This window comes from Mobula hypostoma, chromosome 2 (assembly GCF_963921235.1).
Source record: "Mobula hypostoma chromosome 2, sMobHyp1.1, whole genome shotgun sequence".
In the NCBI taxonomy this organism is placed as follows: domain Eukaryota; kingdom Metazoa; phylum Chordata; class Chondrichthyes; order Myliobatiformes; family Myliobatidae; genus Mobula; species Mobula hypostoma.
Window position 1 is genome coordinate 182,061,702 of NC_086098.1, and position 16,513 is coordinate 182,078,214.

The 16,513-nt window shown below is 44.0% G+C and overlaps 1 protein-coding gene across 3 annotated transcripts in view; it reads right to left on the reverse strand.

Moving 5' to 3' along the window:
* Positions 1–316: 316 nt before the first annotated feature.
* Positions 317–16,513, reverse strand: part of slc2a10 (solute carrier family 2 member 10) — a 44,774-nt gene continuing 28,577 nt past the window's right edge. For all 3 annotated transcript variants that reach the window (XM_063041192.1, XM_063041191.1, XM_063041193.1), the window contains 4 exons: positions 14,962–16,368; positions 11,756–11,878; positions 6,969–7,104; positions 317–5,344 (listed from right to left, as the gene is read on the reverse strand). In XM_063041192.1, the coding sequence (XP_062897262.1) occupies positions 5,254–5,344; positions 6,969–7,104; positions 11,756–11,878; positions 14,962–16,368 (1,757 nt within the window). In that variant the 3' untranslated portion in view covers positions 317–5,253. The remainder of the gene's footprint in view (positions 5,345–6,968; positions 7,105–11,755; positions 11,879–14,961; positions 16,369–16,513) is intronic.

Consider the following 16,513-nt stretch of genomic DNA (forward strand, 5'->3'; position numbering starts at 1 on the left):
TGAAACCAGATCTCTGGATTTGTGAGGCAGCAGCCCGGAGTAGGCCCAAAGCCTCAGTATTCAGTTCATCATATTAGAGGTACAAATCACAGACATGAAGCACTGCAGCTAGGGGCAGCCTCACAACCTTAGCATTGTGACACGAAGAGCCCCCAGTCTAACTGGGCCAACATTTAAATAAATTCAAATTCAAATAAATTCAAACAATCACAGTAAAATCCTTGTTCCTAAACAGAAATCATGAATATGTAATCCAAATATCACAAAACCTAGCAATCACAGAAGCAAGGCTTATAAAATGATCTAATAAATTTAATGTAAAATCGTGCTGGGTACAAATCATTGCAACTAGTCACTGAATATAGTTTTAAGGCAGTAACATTTACCAGAATACATTACTAATAGCAAAATAACCCTGCCCAAATCTAGTTTACATTTATTTGTTCAGCCATCAGTCACACACGTAGAATTAACATGTAAAGGCCCAGATAAAAGCTATAACAACACAACTTTGTGTACTTTTACTCTTTCACATCAAGTACACCAGCATGGTTGTAAAACAACAAAAAAGGGCTAAAGTTCTTATCTCTTTCTTATCCTGTTCAATTACCACAGTTGCAGGATTCACTAAATATTACTTGTTAGCATTGTCCTTGTTTTTAGGAGCTAATTCCGGGAGCTGGATACATACCATACACAGGCTACAGGAACAGGGTACCAAGGACTCACAACCGACACTGCTCGCAGCAGGAGCTCTGAGGACGGCCTACCTGTACCACGGTACCATAAGCGGAGGCCCTGTGCTTCATAATAAGAAGAGAAACCAAACCAGTGACAATCGACTCTTGCTACTTGTTCACACTTTGTTCATTATGAGCTTGGGAAAGGCCTGGAAGACATATAGACTGGGCAATGCTGCAGGTTAAGATCATTTAAAAAGATGGATAAAAATAATTTATCCAAATATATCTTCCAGCTATTACAACAGCAATAGCAGCAAAAACAATGGTCCCTGGTAGAAGAAATAAAGGTGTAGACTGTTTTCTAAATAGGGAGTAAATTCAAAAATCAGAGGTCCAAAGGGACTTGGGAATCCCAGTGCAGGATTTTCTAGAGATTAACTTGCAGGTCGAGACAGTAGTAAGGAAAGCAAATGCAATGTTAGCAATCATTTTGAGAGTATTTGAATGTAAAAGTAAGGGTGTAATACTGAGGCTTTATAAAGAATTTCTCAGACCACATTTGGAGTATTGTGAGCAATTTTGGGCCCCGTATCAAAGAAAGAATGTGCTGACACTAGAGCGAGTCCAGGGGAGATTAATGAGAATTATCCCAGGAATGAAAGGGTTAATGTATGAGGAGCCTTTAGCTCTGGGCCTGTACTCGCTGGAATTTAGAAGAATGAGGGGGGGATTTCATTGAAACCTATTGAATATTGAAAGGTCTAAATACAGTAGAGGTGGAGAGATGTTTCTAATAGCATGAGAGTCTAGGATTAGAGGACACAGCCTCAGAATAGAAGGACATCCCTTTAGAGCAGAGATGAGGGGCAATTCCTTTAGCCAGTGGGTGGTGAATCTGTGGAAGTCATTGCCTCAAATATCTGTAGAGGCCAAGGCATTGGGTATACCTAAAGCAGAAATGATAGTTTCTTGATTAGTCAAGGCATCAAAGAATACGGAGAGAAGGCAGGAGAATGGGGTTAAAAGGGAAAGTATATCAGCCATGATTAAATGACGAAGCAAACTCGGTGGGCTGAATGAACTAATTCTGCTCTAATTATGGCCTTTTGGTCTTATATCTGAGTTACAGCAGATTAGATACTATCTTAAATCCTATATTAGGTCCTACCTGCGCAAATATAAAAACATACTGTACAAGACTCCAGGAACTTCTGAAATAAGATTTATTGACTTCCTTTAAATGACCCCATCATTGAAGCTAAATGTGCTGCCCTAGCCGAGTATAAGCATTCACCAACTGAGAGGAACTTACAGATCCACAGGGCTGCTAGAAGTAAAGTTCAGCAGACTGTTAGGTGTTGTAACCCATGAGTACTGGATACAACTCGGTGACGACATCCAGACCGCAAAAATGACAGGCAGTATCAGTGGCATCAAAAAAGCCCTCAGCCCCTCTCAAAGCAAGATGGCTCCTCAAATCCAGCAATGGGTCAGTAATCACAAACAGGGTCAAACAAATGGAGAGACAGCTAGAACATCACTCTGATCTCTACTCCAGAGTGAACACTGTCACCACCTCAGCCCTGGACACCATTGAGTGCCTGCTGACAATGAAAGAACTGAATGCCATGACAACCCTGGAGGAGCTGAGCAAGGCCATCGGCAGCTTGGCCTCAGGGAGGGCTCCAGGTAATGCTGGGATTTCTGATCAAACACTGTATCACTACCCTACTGCACTCGCTGCATGAAGTTTTCTGTCAGCGTTGTCAGAAAGAAACTGTACCACAGAATATGAGGGATATGAAGGTCATTACCCTCCACAAAAACAAAGATGAGAGAATGGACTGCAGTGGCACACCCCTCATGAGTGTTGTTGGCAAACTCTTCTCCTGGGTCTTTTTAGTCCGCTCACAGTCACAGAGAGGCTTCCATGCTAGAAGGCCAACTGTGGACATGATTTTCACTCTCCACCAACTCCAAAAGTGCAGAGAACAGAAAAAGGCCCTTCTAGTTGTGCTTATTGATCTCACTAAGGAGTTTGACTTGGGCAGCAGAGGCAGACCCTTTCAGATCCTCTCTAAGGTAGGCCGCCATGCTCAGATCCTTCCACAACAACATGAAGGGGACTGTGCAGTACAATGGCAGCTCTTCAGAGCCCCTTGATGTAAGGAGTGGTATTAAGCAAGGCTGTGTTCTCACCCCAGTGCTCTCAGAGATCTTCTTTGCCCTTCTCCTGAGGCACACATTTGGCAATGCATCAGAGGGGATCTACCTGCACACCAGATCAGATGGCAGCCTAAAACCTCACTGCCTAACAGCCAAAAAAGAAGTGAGTGAGACTATGGTCAGAGACATGCTGTTTACTGATGATGGAGCAGTTGCAACCCACACTCCACAGCACTTCCAGACCTGTAAAGAATTTGGTCTGACTATCAACCTGAAAAAGACTAACATCTTTGGAGAAGGCATGGAGCCACTACCGGTCATTACCACTGATAACTACAAACTGGGTGCTGTTCATCAGTTCACATACCTGGGCTCCATCGTCAGTGACAACTTCTCCTTAGCTGCAGAAGTCGACAAGCACATCAGGAAGTCGGCAACACTGTTACCCGCCTCGCTGCATGAGTCTAGGAGAACTCCAAACTCTCAGTCAAATCAAAGGTCGCAGTGTAGAATGGTTGTGTGACCAGTTCACTGCTGTGCGGCAGCGGGACTGGACAACATACACTGAGCAGGAGAGAAGGCTCAACGCCTTCCATTTAAGGTGCCTTCATTGCACCTTGGGCATCTGCTGGAAAGACAGAGCACCCAGTGCTGAGGTTCCCTCTCACGTCAGCTTCCCTAACGTGTACCCGCTGCTCAGGCAGCGTGGGCTGCACTTGCTGGACCATGTCAACCACACGCAGGGCGGCTGCAACCCCAAAGACGTCCTCTGCAGTGAGCTGGCTTCAGGCAAGGGGACTGCTGGCCGCCCACAGATGCGCTACAAGGGTGTCTGCAAGTGGGATATGAAGGCGCTGGACATCAACATTGAGCCCTGGGGGATCTTGCAGCTGACCGCACCAGATGGAGGAGCATCTTAAAACAACACTTTAAGTCAGGCGAGCGAAAAAATACCTGAAAGCGGCAGAAGACAAAAAAAAAAGAACACTGTATCTTCAGCAGATCTGAGACCACTTAGAGATGCGACCTTTGCGACAGAGACTGCCACTCTTGCATCGGTCTCATCAGCCACAGACAGCGCTGCACCTACAACGTAGATAGCTAGGATACGTCTAAGGTTGACCTCAACCAATGGAAGCCAACAGGAGCTTTGATGTCCTACTTGTCATGGGGCCCTATTGCAATAATAGAAAACAAAAACGAAATAATGCTAAACTGGTGCAAAAGATTCTTCAGTAAAGAATTGCCCGCCCTCAAGAGGTCAGCTCCTTCTGGCCATCCTGTTAGAAACACTTACCATTCCCTTTGTTACTTTCAGAATGAATCAAAGCAGAATCCAGCCCTGTGACAATGAACCACATGTCTAAAGGGGGGAAAAATCTGCAAAGGCCAAGATGTAGGAATGGTTGGAGTAAAGACTCTCAAGGGTCCACAGATTTTTCTTTCCCCAGGACTGAGCTGTTCTCTTCCACAGAGAACTGAATCCTAACTCCTGAAACAAGTGCAGTTGGGATTAGATCAGAACGAATTTGAAACAGGCAGTAAACCCAATCAAACATGCCCACTTGAGGTTTAAAAATGGAGATGAAATGACAGATAGGCAGCCAATGCATGCACGGGAAGCTGGCAGAAACTGTAATGAGGAAAACTGCCTTCTTTTGACTCTCATTCCGCAATGACCACAAGTAGCTGAGTTTTCCAGTTCTATGGAAACCTGGCAGCCAAAAGGAGGAAAGAGTGACTGAATTCATGAGGTAAGTGTCGTTATAACATTTTTAGAGGGCAGAAGGAACAAAGCAGTTACTTCATGCTCTAAATCTTACCCAGTAAACAGATAGTCCCCTTGAAATGTCGTCATCCATCACAGAACACTCTTTTTCCCCACTCCAACCAAATGCAGTGCTATCCCTCTCAAACACCATCAGATTCTAAGGGCACTATCACAGACCCTAGAACTAACTCCCCACCCACACAGCCACACTCTTGACCACCACCAGACCTCTGACCTTCCGCTCCCACTTGACCACCACTAGATACCACAGCCATCAGCAATGTTACTGCCTCAGTCCCAAATCTGCAGTGGAATCCCTCCCACTGCCACAACCCTACCTTCTAGACCTCCCACTCCCCTGTAATGAAGCTGCTCGCTGGGATTCCTTCATTATGAAGCAAGCTTCTCACCTGAAGGGCCTCCGAGCTGTCAATCATGCCACCAGTGGACAATCAGGAATCCCAGCCGGTTAGGTTTCCTGAGTTTACAACAGCCCCCACCCATCAGAGTTGCTCTGCACATTACAACAAACACCCTCCATCCAAACTCCAGCTCTATCAGTCCATCCCAAAGAGTCATTGAGCTCGTGTTACCACATTTGAGTCTGTGAACAAATATTGTGCGCTCTGTAGTCTAAACGACCAAACTGCCAGCTCGATGATATTGGCCTGCTGATGTTCCTCTTCTGCCAGAACTCAGATTGCAGCACCTCAGGTCTGAGAATCTGGAAAGCAAAATAAAAAAGTTTTGTAATAAAATGCTGCTTATAGTGTCAGTTATTATTCTTGACTCAATCCTCTCCTACGTAACATGGAACGCTGGGTTAAACGAGCAAAAAAGCCGCAGAGGGTTGTACACTCAGCCAGCTCTATCACGGGCACAAGCCTCCTCACTACTGAGTACATCTTCTGAACATGGTGCCTCATCATCATCCAGGACATACCTTCTTCTCACTACCTCAAACAGGGAGGAGATACAGGAGCTTTGGGATGCAACACTCAACATTTTAGGAACAACTTCTTCCTATCCACCATGAGATTTCTGAAAGGTCCAGGAACCCATGAACTGGAATTTCTGAAAGGTCCACTCACTGTCTGACTCTCTTTGTGCACTCACTGCTAACTTATTTCTGTATAGTTCTTATTGTCACTAATGGTAACTGATCAAGTATTGCATAGTACTGCTGCCGCAAGGTAACAAATATCATGGCCTATCCCAGTGATAATAAGTTTGATTCTCATTCTGATTCTTAAGTCTCTGAACACCAATAATCCCAACCACCCAACACTTTGTGACCAACTTTAGTTTTCTTTTCCTCTCTGATACCTCAATTCAGATTGGAGCTAGACTGAATAGGAACTCACTCAGTGGGCTTATTCATTGTGTTTGAAACATTATTATTCTCACCTATACTTAATCACATTTCCACCTTAAACGTGAACCTGATTCCTACACTATGTGACTCACTAGGTAGTATCCAGAAGGAAAAACCCTACATCTCTCTGACCCGGAGCCTTGAGGTTAAATGCAATAGCGTTCAACAGAACTGGCTTATGCAGCATGGTCTAGCGATCGTAACCAGAGTCCCCTGTTCTATGCTGATTAGTTGGACCTTTGGCATTGCCTCCAGTCAATAGGTCACTGATGGACTTCATGCGTTTAACGTTTCTCAGGAGCTTGAACAGTGAGCTCCAGTGAGGGTTATGAGTTTCTCCAATAAGCCTCCAACCTGATGGCACGAACATTGATGTCTCCCCCTTCCTTCTTCTTCAATTCCCCACTCTAGCCTCTCATCTCTTCTCCTCATCCTGGTACCCCTCCTCCTTCCCTTTCTCCCATGGTCCACTCTCCTCTCCTATCAACTCTTCTTTGCTAGCCCTTTGCCTTTTCCACCTATCACCTACCAGCTTCCTATTTCATTCCCCATCCTCCACCCACCTTCATCGGGAATAGAAGGGAAGGGGGAGAAGCCAGGATGAGACAATGAGGAGAAGAGAAGGAGTACAAGTTGGCAAGCGATAGGTGAAGCCAGGTGATGGTGATGAAGGGTCCCAACCCGAAACGACAACTGCTCATTCCTCTCCATTGATGCTGCCTGACCTGTTGAATTCCTCCAGCATTTTGTGTGTGTTACTAAACATGGGGATAAAATCACACTGCCCCCTACATCAAGTCAGAAGGGAGTGTTCTATAATGTGAGGCTATACAGTGCACAATGCAAGAGATAGATTCATACCAGCAAGCGGGTATTCAATGGTGTTGCCTCTGGATGTGACCAGTATAAGTTAATTAGCTAAAGGCACACTCACAACAGCAGTAATACACATTTCTGTGTATAATAGATTCACCTTCTAGCAGAGAACAGCCTGTCAATTTCTTCCAGTGATTGTCCCTTTGTCTCAGGAAGGCAAATGCTTATAAAAGCAACAGAAGCAAATCCCACCAATCCATAGAATAGGAATGTTCCAGAAAGTCCAACGGTGTCTGAAACAGAAGAAGAGTTTGGTATAAGTGAAGTACTGGTCTTATTAGGTTACAACAGCAGCAAGTTCTTCGTCAGCTGTAAAACACTACACAATCATGAAAGGAGCTTAGTTAACAGAGAGGAACTCATTAAGTCAGGCAGCACCTATACAGCGGAATAAACAGTCAACTTTCCAGGATTGATGAAGGGTCTTGGCCTGAAACGTCAATCGATTATTCCTCTCCATAGATACTGCTTGGGTGGTGGGGTGGATATACATCTTTACCAAAGGAGGTATAAGACCATAAGACATAGGAGCAGAATTAGGCCATTCAGCCCATCTAGTCTGTTCCACCATTTCGTCATGCCCGATCCTGGATCCCATTCAACCCATACGCCTGCCCTCTCATCATATCTCTTGATGTCCCGACCAATCAGGAATCTATCAACTTTCGCTTTAAATATACCCACGGACTTGGCCTCAACTACAGTTTGTGGCAGAGCATTCCACAGATTCACCACTCTTTGGCTAAAAAATTCCTCCTTACTTCTGATCTGAAAGGTCACCCCTCAATTTTGAGGCTGTGCCCTCTAGTTCTGGATATCTCCACCATAGGAAACATCCTCTCCAAATCCACCTTATCTAGTCCTTTGAACATTCGGTAGGTTTCAATGAGAACCCCACGCATTCTTTTAAATTCCAGTGAATACAGGAAGCTGCCAAATGCTCCTCATATGTTAATCACTTCATTCCCAGAATCATGCTCTTGAACCTCAGTCAGTCAGTCAGTGGGTGCTGTCCCAAATCCAGGGCTGGCGGCTATGCACCTCCATCTTCTTCAATCTTGCGACAGCACCGAGTACAGCCTCTCCTCCAGTTTGTTCTCGCTGGCCACCTTGGCACCGCCCGCTGCCCCCGCCGAACTCGAGCCAGAGGCCGTGTCGGCCTCCAGCCGTGGCCGCTTCTTCCAGCTCAACCCTTCCTTAGGTGGAGGCCTTGGAGAGGTCCAAGCACACAGTGCAGCGCCCAAGTTCATCATATCTATTCTAACTAGGTGCATAGCATACGATTCGTAGATACGTGGTGAGGCTTTAATCTCTTTCACAGAAGATGGCCATTGGCTCACAAGGAGCACATCCGCCCTTTGTCAGGTCTTGTTGTTTTCAGTCCTGCTGGGTGTCCTCACACCCTCCTCACCAGACTAAGTCCGGTGGAGGGGCCGGCCAAGTCGCCGACCATTCGCCCTCGGCCCCTGGACAAGCGCCGGGCGCCTGTCCCCCACCGAGTCTCTCCGAGCGTCCGGCGCCCAACCGAAAACCATGGTGGAGCAGCCGGCAACCGAACCTACTCTAGTACAAAGGGGCACAAAACTGTTGACAATACTCTAAGTGCAGCCTGACCAGTATCTTATCTCTTTGTTTTTATATTCTATTCCCCTTAAAATAAATGTCAACTTTGTATTTGCCTTCTTTACCACAGACTCAGTCTGTGAATTAACTTTCTGGGAGTCATGCATGAGGACTCCTAAGTCCCTCTGCACCTCTGATGTTTGAATTTTCTCCTCATTTAGATAATAGTCCGCACTATTGTTCCTTTTACCATCATGTATTATCATACATTTGCCAACACTGAATTCCATCTGCTACTGTTTTGCCTAGACTTCCAATTCGTTTAACTCCTGCTGCAAACACGTTGCTGTACACTACCTACCCCTCCACCTACCTGTGTATCATCCACAAACTTTGCTGCAAAGTCATCTATTCCATTAACTAGATTATTGAAAAATAATGTGAATAGTAGCTGTCCCAATACTGAGGAACAGCACTAGTTACTGGCAGCCAACCAGAAAAGACCCCTTTTATTCCCACTTGCTGCTTCCTGGCTGTCAGCCATTCCTCTATCCATGCCAATATATTTCCTGTAACTTCATAAGATTTTATCTTGTCCTACAGCCTCATGTCAGGGACCTGATCAAATCCCTTCTGAAAATCTGAGTAAATGACATCCACTACCTCTCCTTTGTCCACCCTGCTTGATACTCTTCAAAGAATTCCTACAGATATGTCAGGCAAGATTTCCCTTTACAGAAACCATGCTGACTTTGATTTATTTTATCATTAGTCTCCAAATACCCCGGAACCTCATCCTTAATAACGGACTCCAACACTTTCCCAACCACTGAGATTAGGTTAACTGGCCTATAATTTCCTCTCTTTTGTCTTCCTCCCATCTTAAAGTGACATTTGCAATTTTCCAGCCCTCCTGGGCCATGCCAGAATCAAGTGATTCTTGAAAGATCATGACCAATGCATCCATTATCTCTTCAGCAACCTCTCTCAGGACTCTGGGACGTAGTCCATCTTGTTCAAGTGACTTATCCACCTTAAGACCTTTCAGTCTGCCTAGCACTTTTCCTTTGTAACAGCAATGGCATTCACTCCTGCTGCCTGACATTCATGGACCTCTGGCAAAGAGCTAGTGTCTTCCACAGTAAAGAACGAAGTAAAGTACTTAAGTTCATCTGCGACTTCTTTGACCCCCATTACTACCTCACCAACATCATTTTCCAGAGGTCCAATATCAACTCTCATCTCCCTTTTATTCTTTATATAACTGAAAAAACATTTATTATCAGCTAGTTTGCCCTCATAGTTCATCTTTTCCCTTCTTATAGCTTTTTAGTTGCCTTTTGTTGGATATTAAAGGCTTCCCAATATTCCAACTTCCCACTCACCTTTGCTATATGATATGGCCTTTCCTTGGCTTTTATGCAGTCCTTAACTTCCCTTGTCAGCCACGGTTGCCTCGCCCTGCCATTTGAGAATAACTTCTTCTGTGGAACGTATCTATCCTGTACCTTGTGAGCTATTCTCAGAAACTTCAGCCACCTCTGCTTTGCCATCATCCCCACCAGTATCCTCCTCCTATCCACCTGGGCAAGCTCCTCTTTCCAGCCTCTGTAATTTCCTTTATCTGACTTCTCCCTCTCAAATTGCAGTATGAATTCAATCACATTATGATCACTGCCTCCTAAGGATTCCTTCATATTAAGCTCCCTAATAAGATCTTGGTTATTACACAACACACAATCTAAGATAGCCTTTCCCCAAGTAGGCTTGAGCAAAAGTTGCTCTAAAAAGCCATCTCATAGGCATTTAACAAATTCCCTCTCTTGCGATCCAACACCAACTTGGTTTCCCCAAACCCCTTGCATTTTGAAGTCCCCCATTATAATTGTGACATTACCCTTATTACATGCTTTTTCCAGCTCTCTTTGCAATCTCAACCCCACATCTTGGCCTATTTGGAGGCCTATATATGAGTCCCATAATGGTAAGGCACTCCTTCCCTCTGCTGGCCTGCAAGTAAGCCATGGGCAAGGTACGGCACCTGCTTAGCCCGATCAGGGTCACATGGGAGCAGGTCGTATGAGCAGTTGGTGCATATCACAAGCCAGGCAGACCATCTCTGAACAGTATTGATCATGGCTGGGGTCATCTGTCTTGTAAAGACACTGCCCAGAAGAAGACAATGGCAAATCTCTTCTGAAGAACAATGAGAACCATGGGACCATGAACGCCTACGTTATACAACACAGCACATAACGATGATGATGTTAGATACTACCAGACATCATTTGTCCTCCAATTCCTCCAGTGTGTGTTGCTCTGAATTTCCAGCATCTACAGAATCTCTTGTGTTAATGCAAGTTGTGCTGGTATTGCTGAGGCAGAATATAAGAGACAGTGATTTAACGTGTCATTTTGATCAAAGCAATGAATGAGTGATATTACACAGGGTAAGACAACGCACAAGGGTACTGGATTTGCTGGGTCATCACATAGGGAGCGATCACACACAGCAGCCAAACTTTTACTTTGTATTGTTTAAAGAATCAATGGACTGCCTGGGTTGCAAGTTATGCCAACCTCTTGCACTTTGTTGGTGCCAGTAACACCATACAATGTCTCCAAATGCATAGGGGAGACAGTGGCAGGCACTGGCCAGAGACTATAGGATTTTCAGGAAAGTGAGTGAAGATCAATAGCACTGCAAAGTGACTCTTAAAAAACCTCCAAGAAGGCAGAGGTAAAAAGCATGTGCCACTTTTGAAGATACACATCCTTTAATTAAATTTTAATTTTAATTTAGAGATATAGCACGGTAACAGGCCTTCTGGCCCAATGAGTCCAAGCCGACCAATTTGTACCCATGTGACCAATTATCCTACTTATCCATGTGTCTTTGAAATGTGAGAAGAAACTGGAGCACCTGGAGGAACCCCACACGGTCACAGAGAGGACAGACAGTGGCGGGAATTGAACCTGGGTCGCTGGTGCTGTAATAGTGTTATACTAGCTACCACACTGCCCTCTTAATACATACAGGTTAATATGCCTAATAATTACTGGGAGGTGATCCATGCCCTCACTCTCCCCACCCACCACGGCCTTTGTGGAACCCTTGGTTTATATCTTCACCAGGGTTAAGAACTAGCGTCAACTGAATAGGACACGTCCATCCAGCATTACCACCTTGAAGTATGGTCCTGAACCAAGTACTAATTCTTACTGGTTTGCTAAACAGTTGCTGAGATTCATCAATCCATTCTGTGTAAATAATTTTGAGGCATTTTGAAAGAGTAAGACCCAATCTTAAAAACCACTCACCAATAATATCCAGGAATGTCACCGTGATAATTAGGTTAGCTGCCCAGTTGAAGCTACTGGAGAATGCAAATGCTCGGCCTCTTATTCCAGTGGGGAATATCTCACTCAGAACCAACCAAGTCACTGAAAAATTAGACCATTTTGTGTTAAGACTTTGGCATTGTTGCTACTAGACGACAATGGATCAGCAGAGCCAATCCTGGACCACTTATTCAGTTATTTTGTAGATTGAAATGTCATTGGAATGGACAAAGCTAAGCATTTATATTGTTGAAACACTTCACTTTGTACTTTTGTTATGGCTTTGGAGTTGCAATTTGCCAGAGATTGTACTGTTCACCAAATGGAACTCAAATAGTCAATCTACAGTATGTTCCAATCCCTTATTTCAGCTTCCCCTTTGCCATCTGCACCATTACCTGACAATGAACAGAACAGCATTGACTTTTATAAAATTCACTTGCCACTTTTTGTTTCAACTTACACCACCAGCACACATAGAATTTGTTATTCAAAAAACACTTCAGATTTCAGACCTAGGCATGTTCCCTAACTGCATCCATGGACCACAGATGGAGAATTGCTGGCCTACTTTTCCAAAATTCTAGGTTTCCTTAGAGAAACTTCCTCCTATATAGGGATCTAGGCTCATGAACTGAGAAGATAAAATTAGTAATCATGACTATGCACCCACCAGAGGGACACAATACTCAAAGTGAGTTTTTAATATCTTAGTGAGTTGCGGAGGAGATTTACAAAGATTTTGCCAGTTTAACCATAAGGAAACATTGGATAAGGTGCACTGGCTATGCTAAATGAAACTGAGGGGAGTCTCCACTGAGGTGTACAGCATGCCAAGAAAGAGGTGATAGGAGTTAAAAAGCAGGAGAGATATACTTAAAGTAATTAGCTGAAGGGTTAGAGGCATGCTCAGGAAATACTTTTTCATCCAAAGGCTGGTATGGGTCCATCATGAGGATTGGCCTCCCCAGCATCGAGGGCACCTTCAAAGACGACGCCACAAAAAGGGGCATCAATCATTAAGAACTCCCATCACCCAGTGCGTGCCTTCTTCTCATTGCTACCATCAGAGAGGACATACAGGAGCCTGAAGACACACACTCAGTGTTTCAGGAACAGCTTCTTCCCCTCTGTTATCAGATTTCTGAATGGACATTGAACCCATGAATACTAACTCACTATTTTTGCTGTCTTTTTGCACTACATAGTTAATTTACTTTTTATATTTTTTATTGTAATTTATAGTTTTATTTTATATACTGTATTGTACTGTTGCTGCAAAACAACAAATTCCACAACATACAGTATGTCATACTGATTCTGATTCTGAATTCTGTTCCTGAATGGGTGATAGAGGCAGAAAATGTCATCACACTTAAACAGTCTGTTTGAAATGGTGTGAGTTATTAGGCTACTGATATAGTGTTAGAAAGTGATATTGGTATGGGTAGTTTCAATTTACCCAACACAGACTCAATGAATCCAATTCCTCCTTCTATCTTGTAAACTTTCTATGATTATTTATTTATTGAGATTCAATGCGAAATAGGCCCTTCCAGCCCTTTCAGCCGTGCTGCCCAGAAACCCTGGATATAACCCTAACCTAATCACGGGACAACTCACAATGATCAATTAACCTACTAGCCGGTACACCTTTGGACTGTGGGAGGAAACCAGAGCACCCAGAGGAAACCCACTCAGTCACGGGGAGAACGTACAAACTCCTTACAGACAGTGGCAGGAATTGAACCTGGGTTGCTGGTACTGTAAAGTGTTGTGCTATCCACATGAATGGCTGCCAGCCTCTATGTGACTCCAGTTCTACAGCATGAGCTTCACTCCTAAATACACTGAAATTACACAAGTCATTCCAAAAAAAATGTTAAATGACAATAAGTGCTGCTTACACCTGAGAATGCATAAATAAAGTTCCTAGGATCCTCATTCTCAATTTAATCCTATGAATAACCAGCCCATGGTCATCATCATGAGCTTGAGTTTATCATCAACTAACAGTCCTGTTGTACATTTTCCATTTTAGGGACCCTGTTATCCACATCTGCACATCAGTCAGCCGTTTTGCCCTCTGTTACCAATCAAGGTAAAGCTTGCCAAATAGCATCCACCATAGTTTCACTACCAGTTTCTGGGATGACCTGTGTGAAAGGACTGACTAACGTTGACCAGTGCTATTTAGAAATTAAATATTGAGAGATGATTTGTATTGAAACATATACAATTCTAAAGGAAATTTGCAGGAGCGAAGTGAAAGACTCATACCTTTGGCTGGAAGGTATAAAACTAAAGGGTATGGTCTAAAACTAAAGCCCTCCCCACCAATGAGGACATCTACAAGGAGTGCAGTCATAGGAAAGCAACATCTATCATTAAGGACTCCAGTTATCCAGGCCATGCTCTCTTCCCACTGTTGCCGTCAGAATGAAGGTACAGGAGCCTCAGGACCCACACCACCAGGTTCAGGAAAAGTTACTACCCCTCAACCATCAGGCTCTTGAAGCAGAGTAGATAACTTCACTCACCCCAACACTAAACTGATTCCACAACTTTTGTACTCACTTTCAAAGACTCTACAAGTCATGTTCTTGATTTTATTTTTTATTATTATTTGTTTTTTTTGTATTTGCACAATTTGTTGCCTTTTGCATATGGGTTGTTTGTCCATCTTTGTTTGTGTGTAGTTTGTCATTGATTCTATTGTGTCTCTTTGTATCTAATATGAATGCCCACAAAAAAAGTTCCTCAGGGTAGTGTATGCTGATGCACAGTATATGTATTTTGATAGTAAATTTACTTTGAACTTTGGCCTCAAGCTAAAGGGCCAGCCACACAAGACTGAGATGTGGAGAAATTTCTTAGTGTTGAGAGTTGCAAATCTTTGAAGCTATCTTCTTCAGAAGGTAGTTGTTACTTAGTCATTGTATATACTCAGAGGTGAAACACCAGGTCTTTGGAAACTGAGAGAATGAAGAGATACGGGGATTGAGTAAGAGCGTGTTTGAAGTACGTCAAAGAATGCATGCCACATGGTCTGTTCCAGCTCCTGGTTCTAACCTTCTTATCTCTAATGTGTGTCATAGGTATTCCCTCCCTGCTTTGTAAACTAAACACAGTAACTTATCAACATTGGCTGAACACTATAAAATATCAGAAAGAATCATACTTACTTGGACCAAATCCAATTGAATAAGCACTGACAAAGCCCATCATGCTAAGCAGTGTAATCCAGTTTAAAACCAAATGTTTGGAGGTTTCAAAAGATTTTCTGGGAATTTTCATGTCATGATTCCGAGTTTGCCTGGAACGGAGACCTATATCCAAAGTGCTTGGGGTGCTTATTAAGTCCATTGCATGCTCGCTGACCAGAGTGCTATGCTTCTTCACATCCAGAGTTAAATGTTGTTTGTCCTGGACAGATGAGGATGAATTATGACTCATGTTCAGTAACCTCTCATTGGTGAATGTTAGATTTGATTTCCAAATAATTGGACCGGAGAGAGCTGCACTGGAGTTCACGAGGTAGAGTGACTCGTTGGGCTGAGGTTTGATTCTGCAGGTCTTATGCAGTTCCATTGTAATAGTCTGGCTGATGAATGCAATCACGGTGACTGAAATGGACATTACCAAGCAACCACCAATGAGCAGCATTCGCCTTCCAACTTTGTCCGCACACACCATGGCTACCAATGTTGTAATAACCTTGACAATTCCCAGTCCTACTGAGGCCAGGATGGCTGAATTATTTTGGTGAAATCCCACTGATTTAAAAATTGTTGAAGCATAGTACAGCACATTGGGCTGTCCTGTCAGCTGCTGAGCGAGCACCAGACCCAGTGCCACCAGCAGTCGTGCCCTCATGTTGTCCCTGGCCCGAAACAAGTCAAGGAATTTGTACTGCCGCTGGGGCGCTTGCATTGAACTAACATCCTCTGACTCCGCACTGTTGGGCTCCCCGTTCTGGAACTGCAACAGAATTTTCTGGGAATCATCAGCTTGGTTTTTTTCCTTCTGCAAGCTCGAGGGAAGGAAGAGAATGCAGATTCCCTGCAGAACTGCCGGGCCAATGGCCAATCCAAACATGTACTTCCATCCATTTTGTACGTCCGACCAAAGATAATTCAGTACGTAGGCACTCAAGATGCCAACGGTTATCCCCACCTCATAGAGTGACACCAACATCCCTCGTTGATGTGGCCAGACCATCTCTGAAACAAATATGCAGCAGGCAGTGGAGGAAATGGATAAGGCAAATCCAATGGCTACCCGGCCACTCACGAGCAGTGAGAACGAGGAGGACAGTAACAGGATGATGCTTCCGACACACACCAACCCCACGCTCAGAATGATCGAGTTTTTCCGTCCATAGTGATCAATAACTACCCCTCCAACCAATGAGGCAAAGAAAGCTCCAAACAGAAGGGCACTGACCAGGACTTCCTGCTGCAAGCAAGTAAGGCTGAACAGCTCCTGGAGCTGCAGTAGTGCGCCAGAGATGATTCCCAATTCGTACCCGAAAATCAGTCCACCAAGGAAGGCCACCATTGATGACAGCAACAGGACAAGCCGAAATTGGTCTGAAATGTAAAACAAATATTTACAGTATGTTCAACCTCAGATCTAAAATAATGAACAGTTAGTCACTGAAAAATAATGTAGCTATACCTTGAACTGCATTACAACGGTCCACAAGAACATGCAAAGGACCTTAACGTACCACTG